Genomic DNA, 23,830 nt, shown 5'->3' on the forward strand with positions numbered 1-23,830 from the left:
AAAGATGAAGTAAACAGCGTGGTTTTGCAGGGATTCAATGTAGTTTATGACGTACGCTTCTTGGGGGCCCCATATGGCAGAAGCGTACTCAACTTTCGGGTGGATTAGCGTGATGTAAGCGAGTTTTTTTTAAGTGTGAAGGCGCTGTTCATTTCAAACCAGTGGCTTTGAACAGTCAGAGCCTATGCACTCCAGTTTAACTACGCTGCTTGCTTTCGAGGTTAAAGCCTTAGCAGCAGGGAGTCAGATGTTTGGCGCACCGAGGGTCTCGCATTTACAAGACAAGTGCGCATTCTCGGAGGAGGAGCCATTAAGCTGTGGTGCACTGACATCGGTTGATTTGCATCAGCGAACGTGCGGTTGCCCTGTCCTCTGCTTGTGGACAAAGCCAGCATCCAAGACTACGTTAAAGGGAACACGGCTTTGCACAATTTTAACGCAACAGCATTAAGGAGCTATACTCCGTTTCATACATACCAGGCAACACTGCCAAAGCTAGCGTGCCTGTTCGCACAGGCTAAGTCCGCACGCAAAAAGTAATTTGCCACACAACCTACTACAATACTATTTTGTACCGGCCCGCCGGACTTTTGTAATTTTTATGTTTGTTTGTCATGTAGTAGGGGGCTGAGGCCCTGTCAGGCAACATTGTGCCTTTAGCCTCAGCCCCTTCTTAGGCAAATGTCTAAGCAACAAATAAAAAGAAAGAAAGAAACTGAAACATATTTCGTAGCGACAGATCTTAAGTGCCGTGACTGGCACCTCCTGGACTTCGTTTTACCTCTTGCCACATTTTCGTCCTGTGATTCGTTGAGATTTCGAGAAGTGAAAAGTACACGTGGCGACATGATACGCGGTTGGTAGGGTGAATCGCTTCAAACTAAATCCGTGGCCAAAAAATAGTTCACACTCCGTGAAAATTGGGGCCAGAGCGCCTCACAGCTTCGACCGTGGTTTTCAGTGCTGCCGAGTGCGAGTAAAAAACACGTGCAAGTAAGAAACACAAGAAGTCCTGCAGTGCAAAAGACACTGGCACGACTAAATCTGACGGACGAGGTGTGAAGGGTTCGAGACTTGGACAAGTAATCACGCAACACTTTCTGCAAAAGGACAGTTTTTTTTATTTACATGCATGGCATCACTGATCCTTCCCTGCATTCACAGCAGCATTGGCACAATACAAAAACAGCTTTCTTGTTCTTTCGTACATACATCTTTTTCTCTTAGATATAGTACATACGTACATATACACATGTAAGATATATATATATATATATATATGTGCACCTCTGCGTCGTGTTGACATATCTAGCATATTAGTAATATGCAGAGAGAGAGAAAAGAAAAAAAGTCTTCAGTGCGTACAGAACAATGGCGAGTGCTCTGTGGCTGTTTTGGGATGCTTTGCCCCCCCCCCCCCCCTTGTTTTGCTCAAGCACTGAGAAGGAACAAGTCCACAGTGCCAAGGGTTAGTGGAAAAGTGCTCCCGTCATACCTCCACACATCATCTGGCAACATTGGCTAAAGCTTGGTACCAAGGACGCGGATGCTGCTCGGGTGTGCTCAGTGCCAGCAACACTGTGGTCGTTAAACCACTCACTACTGGAGGAACCTTGTTTCTTTCCTTTTTTTGCCACATCTAACGCAGCACTTTCTAAAGGTTTCCTCAAGTGGTGGAAGCTATCAAAGGAAGAACATTGTGTACAGCGCGAAAAACTAAGACAGGGGAAGAAACACGCAAACAAACAGGCGCTTGTTTGTTTGCGTGTTTCTTCCCGTCTTCATTTTTTGCGCTGTACATAATGTTCTTTGTTCTTGTTTTGTCAAAGGAAGAACTCTGATGCACTTTGCAGAAATTTGTGTCGCCAAGCAACCTGGCCTGCTTCTAGGGAAGAGCACAGTTCTTTTGCAGAGCTACTGCTTACTTCTGTCGCATAAATGATCTAAAGGTAATGCAGAATGTCCGGCAGGTAACAGCGCATTAACGGCTTCAGCATTACACAGATGAGTGGCACTCGTCTTCAGGCACTAGCAATTTTTTCTCCAATGAGAGCCCAGTGACTGCTCTACGCCTGAGTGCAGAACATTTACAAGGCGTGTGTGCTTGAAAAGAAAGCTCTCGTATGTTATGCTCAACCTGACTACAATCTCCGTGCAGTCGGCTGGCTCTGCAACAGCTGACTGGTCGAGGCTGCATGAAACACGGTCGCGACTTTGGGTCACAGCAGCATTGGATCAGCTCTGGCTTGGATGGGAGGCTTATCCGTCGGAACCCTTCGTGTTTACACTCAACGTTTTGGTTTCAGGGCACCGAAAAACTTTCTCTCAAACACATTCTTCCGTGTAGGACATTAATCCGCAGAGTACAGTAAACGCAGCATTTTTTTTTCATGCGCGTTCGTGATTATGCCTTCTGAATGGCAGTAGGCTGACAACACCAAGGGCATAATTTTCTAGAGCTTCTTGCAAACTGTTTACATTAGCAGTACCAAGCACCCTCAACCAATTGGCTAAAGTGTTTCGCATCTTGTGCGATGTTAGCAAATGAAGATGTTTTTTTTTTTTGCATTTCAAGAGGTACTTTACCAAGAAATAGGGCAAGTAGATGAATGCGGATGCTTGTGATTATGCTAATTTTGTTTCCTTTGGCAAGTTACAACAGAGACTGTCGACAAATTATAAAATGTGACCTTAGAACTACACAAACACAGAACAAACCAATGTTTAGCAACATTTATGTAAATAACTCCTTTCATATACATATGGATTTCCAATCTGCTGCATTACGAGGCTGTTAAAGGGAACTAATAATATTCATATTTATATTCACCTTGACTGAAGTACTATGAGTTGTGAAAGCCTTTTCTTGCTGAATTTATAAACCCTATCTTGCACACTCAGTATTTTCTTTTATTTGCCAAACTGCAAAAAAAAAAAACTGCTTACTGTTATCTCACACTTATTTACACAAGATATTCACTGTAAGTAGGATTTCGTGCTTTTCTGTGAGGCTGATCAGTGATTACGATTAGTACATACGAATAAAATTTAGTAAACAGCTGGATTCAATATAAAGGTCCCTGAATGAGCAGTGTGCTGAACACCTCCACGGGTGCGCACGGCGAAACCACAGAGCAGCACAGCAGATGAAACAATGCACACAAAAGCACACACCTGGTATACACATGGGAAATGTAAAACTCTACAGATCTCGTGTGGCTTCCAAGAAGAGGAATCAACTAGACAGGGGCAGGCTTAGGGGTCACTCTTCGAGGAGGCAATCCCTTTTGAACAATATATTTCTTGGACTTTTTTTTTTCCGCTGCAAAAATGCGGTTCAGCGTGGTTTCTCTGAAGTGTGTTGCGCAAATAAATGCACGCAGTAGAATGCTTCTCCCAGCTAAACGGGTGGATTGTTCGAGCTCAAATTTCGCACAGAAATGGCATTTGGGCGGCAGAATTGTGTCATGCTACATTTCAGCAGGATACGTTGTTGGGCGAGTTGGTTCATGACGAAGGGAAGGCAAGTGCGCGAAAAGGATGATCATGAGAGAAGAGACAGGACGTCCCGTCCTGTCGTCTTCTCTCGTGATCGTCCTTTTCGCGCACTTGCCTCCCCTTCGTCATACTACATTTGTTTGGGTTACTTGCCTGAATCGATAAAAAAAAGTTGCATATTCGCATCGTCTGCAGCAACGGCGAAGGAAACCACGCCGTTCTGTCAGCACCGGTGACGCCATCTCGTTTGTCGGCCGTGAAGCTTCGGCAAGGGAGGGGGGGGTCGGGTTGTTTTGCAAAGGTTTGAAAACACTTTTTTAACTGCTTTATTGGTGATCAAAATAAACATAGTTTAGCGAAAACTCCACTAAGTTTCAATTCTTTGGTGAAGGAGAGTCTTCACACCAAGACCTTGCTTCAAACATACCGCAATCCCCCCATCTGCCGAATCTTCATGGTCGACAAACGAGATGGCGCCACCGGTGCTATCACTGGCAGAACGACATAATCACCTTCGCCGTTGCCACAAACGATGCGAATATGCAACTTTTTTTGATCGATTCAGGCTAGTAATCTGAACAAACGTAGCATGAAACAATACTGCCGACCATTTAGTCTTCTTTTAATATGTTGTGTTATCCTTGCTGACATGTTTTCCAATATCTTCTTTGCATTTGTAATTGTATATAGTAATGACCCCCCTACAATAATGCCTCATGGGCGCTGTAGGTACTTTGAATAAATAAATAAAAATGCCATTTCTGTGCTAAATTTGAGCTCAAACAATTCACCCGTTTAGCTGAGAAAAGCATTCTACTGCGTGCATTTATTTCCACTACACACGGTATGTAAAATTTCTCGCTCGAGGGTGAAAGGTGGAAGGGGAATCCCCTCCATAAATCTGCTACTACAACTAGACTTGGCAGATCTGAAACTATGCAGTTTTGCAGCCGCTGATTAAAAACTATCAACACTCGCACCGGAGACACCCAGAGCACCATAGACATTTTCATACACACACGCACACAGTGCTCAGCTTTCTCTCATGGCATTTATCGTACACCTACGGTCTACAGTTAACGTAAAATTCAATACAGTAAATATATTTATACATACAGCTATAAGTATGGACCTGAATTGCACATTATGCAGAGAGCAACAAAACACATCCGATTATATTCACAGCCACGGAAGGAGAGTGTTATGCACAGAAAACGGCGCACATTCCCAACAAAGTGTGCACAGATATGTTAAAGAAAACAGTCCCAGACTTGGTTCCTGCCTATTATTGGTGACTAGAAGAAAAAAAAAGTGAGCAAACAGAAAGCGGCGGGCTCTTTCACAGTTTGCACATATAACAGTTCATACGCGTTATGTACACATCAAGGAAAAGCAGAGCAAAAACAAAACAAAAAAAGACGGGCTCCCCCAACTCCGAGATTACACTGTCTGCAGTTTCTAAAATGAGACACTGCAAGGCAACACACTCAATGGGACGGGGAAAACATGTTCAGCATTCAAGAGGCCGGTTTTTTTAGCCACGTGTATGACTTGGGGGGAAAAAAAAATTTAACACTACACAGGCCGTGATTCTGCAAAGAAGCCACCTCACAGACTTAACAAACGATGTTGACACCCGAAGCATAGTCCTTGGGTAATCTGGGGAGCTTGGGTAACCCTGGGTAACCTACACAGCAGAAAAAACTGCATGCGCGAGATTTGAAACCCTTATGAAAAACTGTTCTTCGCTTCTGAGAATCATACTTAGGCTTCCCACTGCTTAGTGGTGTGTCCCTGAAATGTTTATGCGCCTGTCAGGTTGAAGAATCAAAATGCTGGGGAAAGAAAAAAAAAGACAGAGAGGCTTTAATCTTTGCTCGCAATAGCTCGAGATACATTTGGCAGGGGTAGCTGGTATGGCCAGCTGCAAAAAAGTGTGCTAACGACGAAATCGGATGAAGCCTAGACAAACGGCTGAAGACGGAGGCGAGACGCTGTCGGAGTTTAACCCTTTCAGGCGCTTTGTACACAATTGTGTAACTGGAAAACTTACAGCTTTATCTGAGAAACTGAAGCACCTAACAGTGATTTCATCATTTCAGTCAAATTGAGTACTTGAAATTGAGTACCTTCTTGTTGCAAATTAGTTGCTTTTTTGGTACCATGTAGCGAACGCAGTAAAAAATATTTCACATAAGAGTGAGCTAGGTAGCACTTTGGTTTGGTTTGGTTTATGGGGTTTAACGTCCCAAAGCGACTGAGGCTATGAGAGACGCCGTAGTGAAGGGCTCCGGAAATTTCGACCACCTGGGGTTCTTTAACGTGCACTGACATCGCACAGTACACGGGCCTCTAGAATTTCTCCTCCAAAGAAATTCCAGCCACCGCGGCCGGGATCGAACCCGCGTCTTTCGGGACAGCAGCCGAGCACCATAGCCACTGAGCCACCGCGGCGGCCTTTGTAGCACTTTGTCCGGCGTTTTTGCGCAGACAGATTTTGCCATGAGTGAAAACATCGATTGTTTTTGCTCAATTTCAAGTGTAATGTGCATCTTCAAAACACAAAGTGATTCCACGATCCCTAGGGTGTTCACCTGACACACGAGAACATTTCGATGGTACTATTTCCAACAAATCTGCCACTTTGTACGGAATTCTCCACATCGTTGTAAAAACTTACCTGCTGGTCTGTCATGTTCAAAAACTAACAAATTCCCTTTCTTGAGGCCTGAATATACTACTTAGGTGAAAAAATAATCGATTTCAGTCAAAACAAAAAATAGCGCCTGAAAGGGTTAAGAATGATCAATGCGTAGTTATTTTGTGAGGGTCCTTATTTTTTTGCATGCAAGTTGGAGATGCAGTACTGTGAAACGAATTCTTCAAGCGGAAAACTGACACCTTTTTGACTGCCAGCTAAAATTGGACTGAACGCCTCTCCTGCCTAAAACTTCTTCATGCACAAATTTCATACTTGCAGAGGCAGGTTTTCAGTGAAAGTTCAAGATGTTATGCACATGTTAGGCCAGAAATAAATCAGCTGACCGATTGTTTGCAGCGGCATTGGACAAAGAATACCATATTTACTCGCATATAGGTCAACCTTTTTTTTTTTTTCAGAAATGTTGCCCATTATTAGTTATCGACCTATATTCGTGACCAAAGAACCTCGACCTACATTCGAGACGCAGGTCTCCATCATCATGGGGGTGCACACAGTGAATTGCTGTGTGTACCCGCATTGCTCTTTTGCTTATTTATGTGGACTTATCGTGGTAGACAGCTTAGAAAGCAGTATATTTTGCCGTTCTGGGCAGGAGCGGCTTTAGCAAAGCACGGGAGGTTTCGGAGGCGTACCACATAATAAAAAGAGGAAAAAGTTGTGTCAGCGATACATCTGTGAACCTTTTTGAAGCTGAGATTTCATATCTTGAATGGTTCTGTTGATTGCACAGCAGGTTTTTTTCTGCACATGCCTAGGTTTCTGTACATTTGCTAGCTTTTCAGAGATTAAAGTTAGATGAACTGTGTGTTTGTCCTACGTCGCATGTGCATGTTTTTCAAAAGGTATGGGTCGACTTATATTCATATAATTTTTTTTATTTCTTGGTGAGCCCAATGTATAGGGGTCGACCTATATTCATGGTTGACCTATAGTACGCGAGTAAATACGGTAAATAAGTTAAGGCCTGCCACTGGCAAAGCATATGCATTTTCAGTGGACGGCACTGTGGTTCTTTCCTCTGCACAAATTTTAAACGGGGGAATTAAGCCTGCCAACTAAATAACTTGAGTGATTCTGAATGAACCAGACAGGCACAGCCCACACACTAGATTTCGGTAAAAACTCAAGTCTGAAGAATGCCAACCTGAGTGTGAAATAGTGGTGCTAACAAGCTACCAATTCAGGGAGGAGACTTCCATTAGTATGGCAAGCCAGTACTGATCCAATGTTGGCAGCTTGACGAACTGCGTGAAAGCTGGCTAATGCAAAGATCAAAGCACCACATCTGGGGAAAAACTGCACTGTGCTTAATAACTTTGTGCGTGTTTTACGAAGTGATGCAAGTGATACAGTCACTCGCTACACCTGAACGGTGTTACGTACGCCAGACTTCAAAAGCACACTTCTAGCCGTTTCTGGAAACATTCTGGAAAACTTGAGCCTCGGACATTTCACAAAAGTGCTGATGTCGTTTTAACAGTGCGAATGACAGCTAAAGAGTATTTGTTGTAAGTAGGGTAACGGCAACTTATGGACGTGTGTGATATGTGGACAGATCCATCGATTTGTTAATTCTTCTCTTCGCTTTACCTTGCCTTCTGGACTCTTCCAACAAGTAAACTCCAGCGACATCTGCTAACAGAAACTGGCATCCAGTACTGTGCACTTGCGGCCATCTTGGGATCAGTTACGCAATCGGACGAAGCTATCTTTTTAGCAGGACAAGCAATTCTGCTAGCGTCACAAGAAAGCCCAGGCTAGCTGTGCGTGTTTGCTTGCCCAAGGCAGGGAAGAAGCAGGGAACGAACAGGATGCACGCATGCTGTGGATGCCATCTTTCTATCCGCTGCTTTTATGCCTCGAGCAAACTCCAGTCTCACACGCAGCTCTCCATTTGGGCACAGGCAGAAGCACAACTGGAACAGATTGGAAACCAAGTGGAATCATTTAGGTCCCAGTAGGCTCCAAATGTGCTCTGGCCAATTCCAACTGGTCCTTTCCGGCAAGGTGAGAGTCGTAAGTGAACAGTTTAACGAACACAGATCTGCAGCTTGTAAACACAGACAAACTCAGAACCCACCATTGCAGCCATAGAAGACACTGGGACAACTGGCGGAAAGAACGAGCCATGCCAAGTCAACAAATTTGGCAATGACAAATGGGTGCCACAACCTGGAAACCGATTCAAAACTGTTGTTCAATTCAATTTCAATTCAATTCAAGTTTCAATTTAAAATGACCGGTCATCAACATGCAGACACTTTGTTTCACCAACATGTCAATGGCAGAGATTGCACTTTTTGGACGGCCTGGCTGCAAGTAGCAGAGCAAAGGGGAAACGTGAAATGAGCAAAAGCAGTTAACCAATTAACATAGCTAATTCGTTACCAGCACAATTCTGGTATGGATATGAGTACCACTAGTGGCAATTCATTTGCTTACATTCAAATGTTAACTGCGAGACAATCTGTCTGGCAAATCAGGGAATCAAGTGATGTTATGTCTAATCATTTAATGAGGTTCTGTGAAATAATTTCAGTTTTAAAACTTGTCTACCTACAATTCAAGTAATCATTTGTAAACCACAAAGTACTGGCACCACCACAGGAGCTGTTTGTATCTCTTTTCAAGCCTTTTGAAGTGGTTTCTTCCAAGGCTGTGGCTCAAACAGCAATGCAAACTCGACAAGGGTGTTCCGGTCACACTAAGGACCGAACATCATAAACGTGGCCACGTATGAACACTAACGAACACAGGCAGACAAGCTAAGTTTGTTTTGAATGAGCAGGCGTTTATGCATTAACTGATATTCCAAATGTCGGTGCAGAAACTTGGTCCTGATGCTGCGCTAGAAAGCACGCATCTTCTCTTGTTGGGACCACTTAGCAGTCACTAATGAAGAGCACACAAACACGTTTCCCTATCCTAAACTTTTCTTTTCACCACTCGTATCGGTGAAAACATGGCAAGATGGCACAAGGCATGAGGCCTCAACGTATGACAGGTATTAACTACGTAACTATGTCAGTCTCTCCTGATCACGTGACTCTCCAAGCTTCACTCGTCAAGTTGCAGTAAGTGTGTTACCGTGTTATGCACGCTTACACACAATAAGCACCTCCAAGGAATAACAAGCCACAGGTCTTGCGCCAACTGTCGAGACACCAGAAAACTTCTCAGCGCTTTTGCGACATTTCCCCCATCTGCCCACAACAAGTTACGTGATAATTTAGAGGACACTGAAATTTTTCCCCAAATGCACTCCCATTTATTGAAGCGTGGGACCTGTAGAACCAGCAAAAATAAATGAATAAACAGCGAGTGCATACATAATTTGTTTTTTTGACTTGCATTACATTACACGCCCTTTGGCGAGACGGCAGATGCAGAAATATGTCTTGAGACAATGTTACAGCAGCTTGAGGTGACTTAAGGGGGGACGTTGCTTTCAAACGGCGATAAATAGCAAAAAAAAAAAAAAAATTGTTTTTTAATCGCTGTCTTTGCTCGTATGGTTTGTTTTCTATCTTGCTCTGAAATTTCATTGCTGAAATCCACCGGGAAGTAGAGGTACTCTAAAAAATTGTTTCGTTTGCCACGGTGGCACTGCATATCATGGAAATGCTCGAAAAATCGTTGTTTTTCTCCTTTCTAGTTTTCTCCTGACTGGATGCACACATTTGTGCAGCCGATTTCTCAATGACCATTTTGTTTTTTGATCCTGTTTGTTTTGTTCACTCAAAGAACTCCGCTCTATGCGATGACATTCTTGCTTTCCCAATATAATAAATTATACATTTTTGGTGTGACATCACGTTTACATTTTAGACATGTATGCGCCAACTGCTTTGTAAAAAGAAGAAAAAAATGTGGCGTGGAAAAAAAAAATATCTAAGAATGTCATCATGCATAGCATGTACGCAGAAATGCAGTGAATGTTGGGCCAACCTTCTGTTAATCTGGTCTGCAGCTATTTCACAAGGTGAAGAGAAAAAATTTTCATTAAAAAAAAAAGTTATCCAGATATAATGCTGAAATTTTATGCAATTAAATTAGAAAGCATTAACGATGTGAAGAAAAAGTTTAATCAGAATTCATTAAAAAATTTCGAAAATGGCGTTGAAAGCCACATACCCCCTTAATGTTCCCACAAACAGCCTGGCTCTGCACTCTTTCCAGGCCCATCCTGACACTGTGTGCTGTGTTTTTTCAGTACTAGCTCCTTTTAAATGCCTTCAGCACTGTTCTTCTATGACCCTTCTGGCCACCTGTACAGTGCTTCCTCTCATTCTCTTTTCCTAACACATAGTACTGCACAGTTTCTTGCACACGGTGTCAACAACAACACTCTACGCAAGGTTGCTTTCAGTCTCGCCTCGAACATCAATTTTCACAGTACCAGACGCTCCCTACTTTTGCAAGTTCTCATCTTTGCCCTGCCTCTTCAGCACTCTTCTTACGCCAGAAAGGCTGATGAGATTCTCACAAGTTCCACAACTCTGGCATGTCAGGTAGACGTCCCAGACTGCTAGATCGCAAGTATGGTTTGGTCAAAAATCGTACTGACTGCTAAGTGCAAAACATACGGGGCTATGATACAAGAACCAAATGGACTGGTGCCCGCTAAGCACCTTTACGTGTTCAACGATGCAGCAGTTAATAAGGAGCCATCGTAATGTAACAAACCCAAACAAAGCGATACTGCAAGTGGCTGATAATGATGCCTGTATGCTAAACTGTCCGCAGTATAAAACAAAGACATCATTATTAGCCACTTGTGTTGCCTTTGTCATGTGATGATGGCTTCCTATGAATCGCCATGCAGCTGAACGAAGAAAGGTAGTAGTTGATTTCTTCAGACATGATGGTTGTGCGAAACACACACACACACACACAAGACAGGGTACGGGACGAGCGCAAACTTACTACTGATTTTATTCAACGGACACAGCACGTATTTGTGAAGAAAAAAGAGTGCATATGTGCTGTGTCCATTGAATAAAATCAGTTGTAAGTTTGTGCTAGTCCTGTACCCTGTCCTGTGTGTGTTTCGCTCAACTATCATGTCTGAAGTATTGAACCAACTAGCTCGACAACACGTTCTACGTAGTAGTTGATAACAGGCATTAGTCCATACTGTTGTTGTTGGGAGCCTGTGGGTGTTTTGTGCCACATAGTCGATACTCCCTGGCTGCACCTATCCACGAGGATGGCAGTTCTGTGCGATTACTGGATTCACTGAGCACCCCCCGATTGTGCGTGACGGCTGCGTATGATGTCAGTAGTTGAACACAGACAACAACAAGCTGGTATGGCGCAGGACGGTTGAATCCCAACAAACAAAATGGACGACGAGTGGGGGACTGGATCCTGACCCCGCCACGCAGTTATCAAACAAGGCTGAAGACGCACTAGTGTAGACTGCATTATAGATGAATGGCCACGGCTAGCCTGTGAAGCACAGAGCCCTCAAGTGTGCAAAGAATGACATAGAGAGTGTCGGAGGTCTTGGACTGCATCAGTTGCAGAGCTCTGCTCCTGGAGTTTTGACCTAACCTGTTCATTTAACGGGGGAAGCTGGTCTTAGAAAAAAAAAATTTGTTAATGAAGTCGCAATAATGGAATCTCCAAAAAACATGTATTTTTGCGCGCCGATTTCAAATACGTGATTTAATTTTATGTATAACAAGTCCTTGTGCACTTATGCAATATGCTATGCAACTTTTTGCCAACAGCCTTCAATAAATTTCGCTGCAGGAAACTTGCTAGGACGCATGCCTTTGGCTTGTCTTGACATCAAAGTACGCAATCAAGGCAAAATTATTATCCTGCCTATCATAGAAGTTGAGTTACAGGGTTTTGAATTTGCCACTTCACAGATGAGAAGAAACTGATGATTTCAAAATCCCATAACTGACCTTCTATAAAAGGCAGGATGATAACTTTACCATTATTGCACAGCTCGATGTCATGCAATCTAATGAGTTCCCTGTGGTAGAATTTCTTTCAAAACCGTCGGCAAAAGTTATCTAACATATTGCAGAAGACTTCTTGCACATAAAATTTGGAATCAGCATGCAAAAACGCATGTTCCCTGAAGATTTCATAGCTGTGACTTCATTGATAAAAGTTTACTTCTGAGACCCTCTTCCCCCTTAAACGCCCGCAGGTCATGAAACAGCTTGCTAAACCAAATATTTTCAACTACTCAGCGGGGACCTTCGCAGAACGGTCCAACCAAAAAACAGCACTGTTCACAGCTCTCAACAACTAACAAGCGCCCGCTCATCCAGAGGTTTGCAAGGATTTGGGCAAACACGACACGGCCGAGAGAACGAGTGGCTCAGTTCCCGCGCAGCGGAATGTCTCGACACGTGGGCAGCACAGTGGCGAGCGACACTGGTGTGGCGGATCATCTTTGGGGTGGGCCGCCCAGCGGCTCACTTGGTGAAGAGCAGGTGCTGGTTGCGCAGGATGTACTCGGTGAACTGGTTGATGTGGGTGATGGAGCTCAGGGACGCCTGCTCCTGACGGGACCACAGCAGGTTGGGCCCAAAGACAATCGCCAGGTTGGAGGCCGTCATCTTGTTCAGGTCGCTCCGGTCTATCACCTGCACAACAGGCGGGTTCGGAACAGGGAGAACATTAATGGCATTCCAAAGGTGCAGCCAATCAAGCTTGTCAACCGATCTGGTTTGGTTTGGTTTATGGGGTTTAACGTCCCAAAGTGACTAAGGCTATGAGAGACGCCGTAGTGGAGGGCTCCGGAAATTTCGACCACCTGGGGTTCTTCAACGTGCACTGACGTTGCACAGTACACGGGCCTCTAGAATTTCTCCTCCAAAAAAATTCAACTGCCGCGGCCGGGATCGAACCCGCGTCTTTCGAATCAGCAGCCGAGCACCATAACCACTGAGCCACCACGCCGGCCATGTCAACCGATCTGTTCAGGTGCAATCAGCAAGGAAAGGAAACACCAGGGCTCACTTGCATGAAGCAAATAAGACAATGTAATCTTATCTTAATGCCGGGAGAGTAATCTTACACATGGTCTAACCCATCTCACAGATATGTACCACATTTGAGGACCGATCTGTCTAGGTGCAATCAGCAAGGAAAGGGAACACCAGGGCTAGCTTGCACGACGCAAATAAGACCATGTAATCTTGTCTTAATGACCCGAGTGTAATCTTAAACATGGTCTAACCCATCTCACAGATATGTACCACATTTGAGGCCCGATCTGTCTAGGTGCAATCAGCAAGGAAAGGAAACACCAGGGCTTGCTTGCATGAAGCAAATAAGACCATGTAATCTTGTCTTAATGACGGAAGTGTAATCTTACACATGGTCTAAACCGTCTCACAGATATGTACCACATTGGAGGTCTTCTCAAGAAGTCAATGGTACAAATGTGCACCTCGTTTTCTCACGAAACCAATGGCCAAAGCAGCTTAAGAGTGATGCCATTAAACTTCTAGAACGATTCTGAGAGCAATTCTACCCTTTGTATGCATGTGAAACACGCAGAGAGCTTGCCCCTTATCATCATCATCATCAGCCTGACTACACCCACTGCAGGGCAAAGGCCTCCCTCCCATGTCTCTCCCATTAACCCTGTCCTTCTTTGCCAGTTGCGAAGCTTCTTAATCACATTCGCCCACCTAACTTTCTGCCGCCCCCTGCTAGGTTTGCCTTCTCTTTGTTTTGTTCCCTCACCCACTCCGCCCTCTTCTGATCTCTTAACGTTGCACCTATCATTTTCCTTTCCATAGCTCGCTTCGTTGTCCTTAACTTAAGCTGTACCCTCTTTGTTAGCCTCCACGTTTCTGCCCCATAGGTGAGTACTGGTAGGATACAGCTGTTGTATACTTTTCTCTTGAGGGATATTGGCAAACTGCCATTCATGATCTGAGAGAACCTGCCATATGCGCTCCACCCCATTCTTATTCTTCTAGTTATTTCCCTCTCATGGTCCGGATCAGTGGTCACTACCTGACCTAAGTAGATGCATACCCTTACCGCTTCCAGCACCTCGCTTTTCAAGCAAGGTGCTTTTCAGACGTCGTTTCAAGTCTTATAAAGGACAGCCCTATCCAAGTAACACTCTGGGTAAAAATTGATTCCCTGGCTTTTTGTGCTGCGTTCGTCCAGCAGCAAAAGATACAATTACCTCCGAGAAAATTGGATTTGAAAATCTTTGAATGGAGCTCAGTACAGACACGTGGAGCAATGGGGGGCTGACCTTTGCCAGGAACTCGACGATGTACTTGAGGAGCTCGTAGTTGTCCTCGGGCAGCCGCTCCAGGAGCAGGGCACGCGCCTGCGCCAGCTTCTCTGACTGGTCCAGCTCTGGGAGCACGGAGGATGTGAGGAGGGGCTGTGTTCAGTATCTCACAAAGGAGTCAAAGACGACACACTGACATGAATCAACTCAGTGATGCTGCAATGCTGCCAGTAAGTGGGCAGTGAAGCACTATTAGGACAGCAGTCATTTAAGGGAGGACGTGGCTTTGAAATCCCTAAAAATGGCCCAAAATAATTTTTTTTTACAACTGCTGCATCCGCTTGTACGCTTCATCTTTTATGCTGTCCCAAAGTTTGCTGAAATTGACCAGGAAGTATCCCAAAAACTTTGTTTTGTGAACCAATTGTGAAAATCTTTCCCAGCCCAAATGGTTTATGAAACAATTTCCAGCTGGTTCCAATTGGAACCATCTGGGTTCCAGTTGGTTCCAACTGGAACCCACTGGAAATTGTTCCATAAACCAGTTGGGCTGGAAAAGATTTTTGCCAGGTAAGGCAACTCTGCATTGCAGGGAAACACTCGAACAGGTGTTTTTCTCCTTCACGGCTTCCTGCCTAGATACACACCATGTGGAGGAGATAATTTCTTCACAACTGTTTTATCTATTTTGACGCTGCTTGTTTTGTTGCATTGCTGGACCATAGTGCAGGTCAAGACATTCTTTGTTTTAAAAATTTTGAATTTTAAATTTCTTGTATCAAATTTTCTTCTCGTTCTAGATATGCCAACGGGCACTGCATCACAAAATTCAAAACCAAAATTTGTGCTGAGCAAAAAAAAAAATTATGTCTTGACCTGTAGCATGCCAGTAGGGAATGCAATAAATGTTGAACCAGGCTTCTGCCACATTTTCTTACCTTTGCAGTATTTTCGCAAGATTTAGACCCATAATTTATATCACAAAACAATTTTCAGGAGATACAACAGTGAAATTTTTTCAGAGGGGTCATAAAATTGTTTCTAATATGCACAAAAAAAATTTAATAGAAACACATCAAGAAATAAAAAATTTCAGCTGAAAGCCCCCCTTAATCCTGCAATCCATCACCACCAATGTTCGAGAGGTGACTTGTGTGGTGTTTCTTGGGACTTGTGATTACTGTTTGCCCCCCCCCCCCCCCCTCCCACCCTTCTATGTAATGCCCCCTGGGGCCCTTAAAGGGGCCCTGCACCATAATCTGAGTGCATTGTTTTGCTTCCTTGTTGTAATTGTTGAGTTATGGCAACGCTATTACCACCGGTCATAACACGCATAGTATTTCAGTATTTAATATTTTAAGTTGCTCTAGAATCAAAATCATGGCACTGACGGCGTCGGCACACAGCGGTGGTCTTTTGCATTTTTGCAGCGGATATGACTTCAGCTGGTGTGCGATTATGATTGGATGAACAACTAATAACAAGCTAATTGTGTTCATGAGCAAAAATATGTTATGTTTTGTTGTGTCCTTTTATATTAAATTTAAAAAAACTAGCATCTTTTCTTACGCAAAAGCATTTCAAAGCTTGTTAGAAAAAAAAGCCCCACCAGAGGTGCTGGCTATTACTTTGCATCAAAGAACTTCGTGGCCTCCTGCTGCGCCGCTCTGCCCAAGCTCCGCCCACAACCGCACTTCGCCGCCGTGCAGCAGTGCCTGAGCGCTGCTTGGCTTGGTAAACAAATATCGCAAGGAAAGACAAGATCGCCTTGTTATCAGAAAGACTGCCAGCTATACTCGAGCAGCGACAAAGCATGCCTGCTTATGTTGTGAGCTTACGGCAACGGCACCGCTCGCGGGCGCTTCGGGCGACGAGCTCTGCTGCTGCCTGGCTGCCGTGGTCGTCGCTAGGCATATAGCTCGTTTCGCGTCGAAGCCGCTGCGGCCGGCGCTTCGGAAGGCGCCCGCGCTATAATAAAAGGCCTACTCTACACACCGCTTTTCTGTCAACAGCATTATCTCGCAATAAAATAATAGCGTGGTCAATTTCCGCTACGCCCGCTAGCTCCGCTGCTGAGGGCCCTCAGCAGCGGAGCTAGCGAGCGCCAGTCGAGCCGGACCCGGTCGGGTCAGAAGCAGCTGCGAGGCGGTTCTCGCAACAAATTCGCTCGTGCCACAGTTGTCCCTTTTACCAGCAACTCGGTATTGGCCAGTGACCCAGAAAACTGATATATTTATCATTTTCCTATCCCAGGCTTCATTACTTACGTCAAGAACACTCTTTAGCTCGTTTTTATGACGCCGGCAGACGGGATCCCGTCTGCCGGCGTCCAGGCTGGCCGGCGGGCAGGCTTGGCTTACTTCACGTTCGCACAAGAAAATACAAAAACAGTCATGCTACCTGAAAGGATGCTTTCTAGATTCGAGCAACGACAGCATGCCTGTACTAGAGTGGAGCTTTCGGCTCCTTCGCTCCGTCTCAGTCTAGCGCCCACGTGCTTGTAACCATGGAAACGACGCCGCCAGCGTCAACGGAAACGTGTTCAGCGACCAGGAAACGATGAGAAGCTATCTTCCGGGACGTTGTGGTGACGTGCTCGTGCACGCTGTTTCGATTGGTCTCGCCGCGTGTCGTCATTGGGTGAGTGAAACGGCAAAGAGAAGACCGGAAAATTTGAGTCGAGGGCAATTTTTTGTTTGCTTGTATTTTGAAAATTCATTCCTTCTAGTGCATTCTAGTGCACCGATTCCAGTAATTCTTTTTGATTCGGTATCCGTGGGTCATGAAGAAATCATCTAAAGCATGTGAAAAAAGCGTTGCTGGGCCCCTTTAAGGGTAAAAAATGATGATGATGAATGTCTGAGAGAACACACACACATATAAAATGGAGGGAGCAAATATTAAAGTTTTGATTGTGAAGCACATGTCGGTGTCAACAAGAATTGGCTGCAAAAAAAAAAACATTTTTGCAAAAAATATGGCATCAGCTTAAATTTCACATAAAACAGTTGTTCAGAAAACAAGGCCACAAAAAAAAAAAAAAAAAACAGGTTTCTTGCACAGGTAATCTGTGCACTTCGATATAAGTATGGTCATTAAGGGGGGACGAGGGTCTTAAAACTGACCTTTCTATTTATGGCTCGAATCTCATGAAATTTTGCACACTGATGTGTTTCTCTCTTCTGATTCCAAATGTGCAATCATAATTGAGCTGCTGGTTTTAGACCAAAAGTTACCTTGAATTCTGGAGCGTAATTAGGCAATTTGTTACGCAGCTTTAATGAATTTCTGATTGCATTTTGTTGCTTTTAATTACATGAATTGATAGCCAGAGAGTTCCCATACCCGGTGACATTCTTACTTTTTTTGTTTAAGCCACACACAAAGAGCAATTTACAATTAGCTTAACGAGTTGCAGTGTTAAATATTGCGACCTTTTACTCTTGACACAGCATATCAGGATGACATGCCTTTAGAGAAAAATGAAGAGTGTCACCGGGTATGGGAACTCTCTGGCTATGAATTCATGTAATTAAAAGTGACAAACTGCATTGAGAAAGTCCATTAAAGCTGCGTAAGAAATTACCTAATTACATTCTAGACTTTGTAAGATTTTAGGGCGCCAGCTCAATTATGATTACATTTTTGGAATGTAATGGAATGTCCTTCCAGACACAGTGTTGTGAATGAAGTTAATTCGCTAAAATTTAAACAGATGTTGATTGATTTCTAACCCTAATAATTCCTGTTGAAGGTCCTTTTTCTTTTGTTTACCTACTTACTCGCTTGTTTTTCTTTTGAAGTGTTGACAGCCGTGTCTACATGTGTCTAAATTTATGCTCCCAACTTTGTTCTTTGTGACTTGTGATTACTGTTTGCCCCCCCCCTCCTTATGTAATGCCCCCCCGGGGCCCTTAAGGGTGAATAAATGATGATGACGAGAAGAGAAAAGCGCATCTGTGTGCAAAATGTCATGAGATTCTAGCCATAAATAAAAAGGTCAGTTTCAAGACCCTCGTCCCTCCCCCTTAAAGAGAGAGGCCCACCCTGGAAGCCCATGATGTCATCGTAGAGGTCAAAGGTCAGCAGGGGCTCCTCCAGCTCCCTGAGGAAGGTCTTGAGGATGACTGCCGCCACGTGGATGTTCTTGTACGCATCAAAGTTGACGTACTTCCCTGCACAGTGCATCACACTGACTTAGACACGCCAGTCTGCGGGCACGGCCAAACACAATGGCAGTAGACAGCCACTGCCAGCCCCCTAACAAAAGGCTGCAATGCCATGAATGTTGGGAGAGTTGGTATATGTATTCATGCTTCACAACAGCGCAGCAAACACGGACACAAAGGGAGGCTAGACAAAACAAGCACTGACTTCAGCTGAAATTTATTACGGGAAGGGAAGAATACATACATCACGAATCGTACAAAAAACAAACGAAAACGAAACCGGCATACAAGGTGCAAACTATACTCATACGTGCACATGCCCAACAACAACAAAAACACCCTGGCCAGAGGGAGATAACCCTGGATGTGTCCTTATTCACGCTGACAATCGAGATAGGCACGCTTGAGAAAATCCAGTTCAATTCCAGAAGCCACAACTGATGGCTAACAGACGCAAGTGTCTCCTGAATTGTGCATACAATACACTTCCATTATTTCTCCTGCCTGTTGGTCCTTATGCCTAAAGAGAATGGCTGTACCAGAAACCACTGGGCTGCAACCACACAAAAAACGGCGCAGGGCAAGGTCAATGGACGACTTTTACGAGTTATTACTGCAGGAATTGAGTGTTCCTGAAGCCTTGCCCAGATTTCCTTGAGAGTGCCTATCCCGATTGTTAGCATAAATCATGATGTTTCCAGGGTTATCTCCCTCTGGCCAGAGTGCTTTTGTTGTTGGACACGTGCGCAGATAGTTTGCGCCTTGTAAGCCGGTTTCGTTTTTCATGATGTATGTATTCTTCCCTTCCCGTAATAAATTTCAATTGAAGTCAGGGCTTGTGTTGTCTAGTCTCCCTTGTGTCCATGTTTGCTGCGCTGTTAACTGCAGACAGAGCCTTCACACCTCACACAAAGGTAGCACAAAAAAATTGTATTTGATGTCTTCGAATCTGTTCTGGGGTCCTTTAACCCTTTGAAGGTTTTTGCCGTATATGTACGGCGGCGGTTTTCTGTCCCGCAAGGTCTTTGCCGTACGGGTACGGTTTCGATCTTGCGTTTGAAATTTTGCACCAAAAGAACAATGCGTGCTCACTGGGGGGGTGCTGCCACCTCTTAGGACTTACAAGAAGCGTTTGAATTTTGTGCTGCCTTCTTACGGAGATAAGCAGAACTTATGTCTAGCTTTAGCGCGGCAGCACAGACTGCGGCAACACCCCTTTTGTAGTTTTGGTTTCGCCGCGTGATCGCAACGGAGTCGCGCGAAATTTGAGTGTTCTTTTTGTCAGCACTATCTTGCAGGGGCTGCCGAAGTTGATTTCTATCTTTATTGGTGCTGCTCTTAGCTTGCTTATCACCGTTGCTCGCGAGGTATTCTCGCCCTCTGTGGCAACGCGCCTACGCGGTTTCGATTCCGCCGCGGGATCGCAACGGAGTCACGCGAAACGTGTTTTCTCTTTGTGGGCACTGTTTTGCAGAGGCGGCGAAAGTTGATTTCTATCTTTATTGGTGCTGCTCATAGCTTGCTTATCACCGTTGCTATTCTATTCTATTGAACATTTTCCAGTTGTGAGTGATGCTGTCACCAAAGTACTGTTCCCAATTTTTTTTTACAATTTATTCTCGATTGTATACATTTTGTAGATTCAAGATCCGCAATAAAGTAATTTGACCACCTGGGAAAGTTTTCTTCAAAATAATTCGACCCTCAACGGGTTAAGGGGGGACATGCGAACTCGTCTATTCCGTGCAGACACTTTGCCTTGGTGGCACAGCTGTCTTTCTTGCGCACATCAACAGTTGAGTCACCCCGCAGACAAGAGTGTGTCCTAGCTAGTTGCCTGTGAACATGGCAGGTAGCATCACCATGCCTGCCATTGTAAAAAGACTAGAGCACTTTTCCGTTTTAGAGAGCTAGACTGGCACTGTTAAAGTGCTGGCACAATGAGGCAGTATGGGGTGCCACTATACGCTGCTTCATTTTAACCCTTTCAGGCGCCATTTTTTTGTTTTGACCGAAATCAATTATTTTTTCACCTAAGTAGCATATTCAGGCCTCAAGAAAGAGAATGTGCTAGTTTTCGAACGTGAAGGACCAGCAGGTAAGTTCTTACAACAATGTGGAGAATTCCGTACAAAATGTCAGATTTGTTAGAAATAGCACCATCGAAATGTTCTCGTGTGTCAGGTAAGCACCCTAGGGATCGTGGGGTCACTTTGTGTTTCGAAGATTCACATTACGCTCGAAATTGAGCAAAAAACATCAATGTTTTCTCTCGCATCAAAATCTGTCTGCACAAAAACGGTGGGCAAAGTGCTGCCTAGCTCACTGTTATGTGAAATATTACTTACTGCATTCGCTACATGGTACCAAAAAACAACCTATTTGCAACAAGAAGGGTGCTCAATTCGACTGAAATAATGAAATCACTGTCAAGTGCGCCAGTTTCCCAGAAAAAGCTGCGAGTTTGCCGCTTACACAGTTGTGTACCAAGCGCCTGAAAGGGCTGTACTGGAATATAATGTTACGCGGTGGCCAGCCGAGGAATAAGATGCAATGAACGATGGCAAGGCGATGATTTAATGGCCGCTGGCCTAGCACGAGCGCTTCGTCCCATGCCACTGCCAGCTTTGTCTTCTTCTTCACATTACATACAATATATGCTCCCTCATTCCAGTATAGCATGAAGCGCCCTAGAGCGCTTCATTTTAGCGTTGTTCTGCCACTGTTAGGCACTCAGAAATTCGCAAAATTTGCTCATCTTAATTGTGCAGTATAATCACATTTTTCCTAACAAAAAAAAACTATTACTTGTAATTTCTTCAGTCCAGGGACCGGTAGTTATGATATACTGGAAATTGATAACCTTTAACTCAAGTTTGCGTTGCTTGGCCAATACAGGGCAAACAATTTCACTTGTAATGAGGGGCAGCCTTTTTTTTTTCCCTCCTCACCCAATACTGTGCACAAAAAAAGTGAGGTCAGCTGTTAACCTTTTTTTTTGCTGTTTTACTTACATTTTCATTCTCTTTCTCGTTATATCTCTGCAACTTCCCTACCCTCACTTGTTTCTTTTTAACATTCTGTAATTGCTGCCCGATTAAGTTCAACTGTTACCAAAACTGTTCAACTTATATTTTATGCATTGACCCCCCCCTTCCCCTTTTCCTAAGAGGGCCCTCAGGCCTCTCATAACATAATGAATACGATAGTGCATAAGATAATGAAAATGAACTGACCCTCGTCAAAGAGTGCCTGCACTGCCTTGACGACCTGCGTGTTGGCGGACCGCCGGAAGATGCCCTCCGTCTCGAGCGCTGCAAAACACGAGGGTCAGGTATACACACCCAGCCAAACATGGGCTTCCCCACCTACTACGCCCTGCATACGAAGAATTCAATGGCGCTCAAAATGCGGCCACAAATGTGGCGTGCCTCCTTGTTCACAGTGCCACAATGGGGCATAACATGAGGTGTACAACCATGTACCAAGACAATTCTTCACTGCTTCTGCCAGGCTGCACGAGAGTCAATACGAACTCAACCACATCCAATTCACACCTCTTGCGGTTAGAGGTGTAAAATTTCAGGAAGTTTCAAGACCTCAGAAAAAAAAAAACAATAATAATTTTTTCCTGTCTTTTTTTTCCCTCCAAAAAAATAAATTGTGGAAATAAACGAGAACGCAATTGATTAAACACATTTACTTTGTAACTCAGGAACAAGTAAGCAATTGTATTTCAGCACCAAAACAAGGATGCTGCAAAGCCTTTTCAGAAAAAGATGGCGACATATTGCTATTGCTGTGCTGTTGTTGTTTTTTTTCGCTGCACTTCAAAAAATGGAGTCTGCATTTTTTGTTTCTCTCTGTTCTGCACCTTTGATTTTGAACAAATTGCCATCAAAGTGCTTCGTGTGTCCCCCCTATGTAATAGCCTCCCTGGAGGGCCTTTAGGGTATTTGAATAAATAAATAAATACCATCGGCACAAAGCACGTCATCACTCTGACTCATCACTGCTGGATAACAAAGCGCTGGCTTGTGCGTCTTTCCCCACAGTGAGGTTCAAGTGCACGTACAGTGTTTGCCAAAAGTAACCAGGCTGCATGGATTGCTTCTCATTCGTATAACAGAGCCCTCACGGCCTCCCTTAAGATCAAAAAGTTTTTTGAAGGCAAGGGCAGGGGTCCTCTCTACCATACAGAGATTTAGAGCTTGAGGGCTGGCATAATAACTGTAATATACGACTGAGAAGCAAACCGTGCAGCCTGGTTACTTTTGGCAAAGCCTGTACGTAAGTTTCGCACATGCTCTCTCACAAGCCTGTTGAGCAGCTCCATATGTAAATCACCGAACTTCGAGCAGTTTATCTCACGACACAGACAAGGGGGGAATTCGAAGTAGCTGACATGCAACTTTCGCCAGTAGCTGGTTGCTACAAGGGTCTTGCCATCTTGTGGAGGGTTGCAGATACTTGGTGGACTCCCATACAACTCAATTACACCAAATTTTACAAATTTTGGCACCTTTCTAAAAATTTATTTTGGCCGATAAAAAAAATTCAGAAAACTTATTCCCCCACTTTCTCAATTTTTTTTTTCATGCGCTCACATCCCTACCGATGGTGCTGCAAGGGCCTGCACTGACCAATGTGCACAAGGCCGGACTATTTGGCAATAGTCCCTGAACAACAGTTCACTGCACACAGCACAGCTCATGCGGAAGACTCAGGTTCAGCCATCCTTTCCACCATGCTTGTGTTCCCAGAGTATGGCCAGAGACTAAGTAAGGTAGATAAGAAAGCTGCTCCATTTTGCTGGGCTATAGTTTCCGTCGGCACACTGACAGGACAACAACGATGGAGGAAAACACAAGGGGCAGAAATGGAACAATGGGGGTGCTTAAGTCACCTTGAGAGTGGAATGCGATGGTGTTAGATCCCACATCTGTCGCGGCTTCTGTTGCAATTTCTGCGTGTGTTTGCTTGCGTTAGTTTCTCTGCGCCTGTCAGTCAGTCCATCGACCCCCATACTTGGGTTGTTAGCTGCACTAGCAGGCATCCGCTATGCTGTGACAGTGCCTACACTTGCATAATTCCATTTTTCTTTTCTGATTTTTGATTTTGATTCTCTATCTAGGTTGCTGCCTCGAAATCAGGTAGCTCACAACCTGGTGGACAGGTTGTAATGACGTCACGAGGTCATGTGACCTCTCT

At 44.4% G+C, this 23,830-nt stretch overlaps 1 protein-coding gene across 2 annotated transcripts in view; it reads right to left on the reverse strand.

Annotated features, from left to right (window-relative positions):
• Positions 1 to 3,735: 3,735 nt before the first annotated feature.
• LOC149326761 (rho GTPase-activating protein 1-like) overlaps positions 3,736 to 23,830 on the reverse strand; it is a 121,597-nt gene continuing 101,502 nt past the window's right edge. For both annotated transcript variants that reach the window (XM_089562444.1, XM_089562445.1), the window contains 4 exons: positions 21,856 to 21,933; positions 18,497 to 18,625; positions 14,469 to 14,575; positions 3,736 to 12,834 (listed from right to left, as the gene is read on the reverse strand). In XM_089562444.1, coding sequence (XP_089418570.1) covers positions 12,664 to 12,834; positions 14,469 to 14,575; positions 18,497 to 18,625; positions 21,856 to 21,933 — 485 coding nt within the window. In that variant the 3' untranslated portion in view covers positions 3,736 to 12,663. The remainder of the gene's footprint in view (positions 12,835 to 14,468; positions 14,576 to 18,496; positions 18,626 to 21,855; positions 21,934 to 23,830) is intronic.

This window comes from Amblyomma mixtum, chromosome 10 (genome assembly GCF_055824585.1).
Source record: "Amblyomma mixtum isolate Tamu chromosome 10, ASM5582458v1, whole genome shotgun sequence".
Classification (NCBI taxonomy): Eukaryota; Metazoa; Arthropoda; class Arachnida; order Ixodida; family Ixodidae; genus Amblyomma; species Amblyomma mixtum.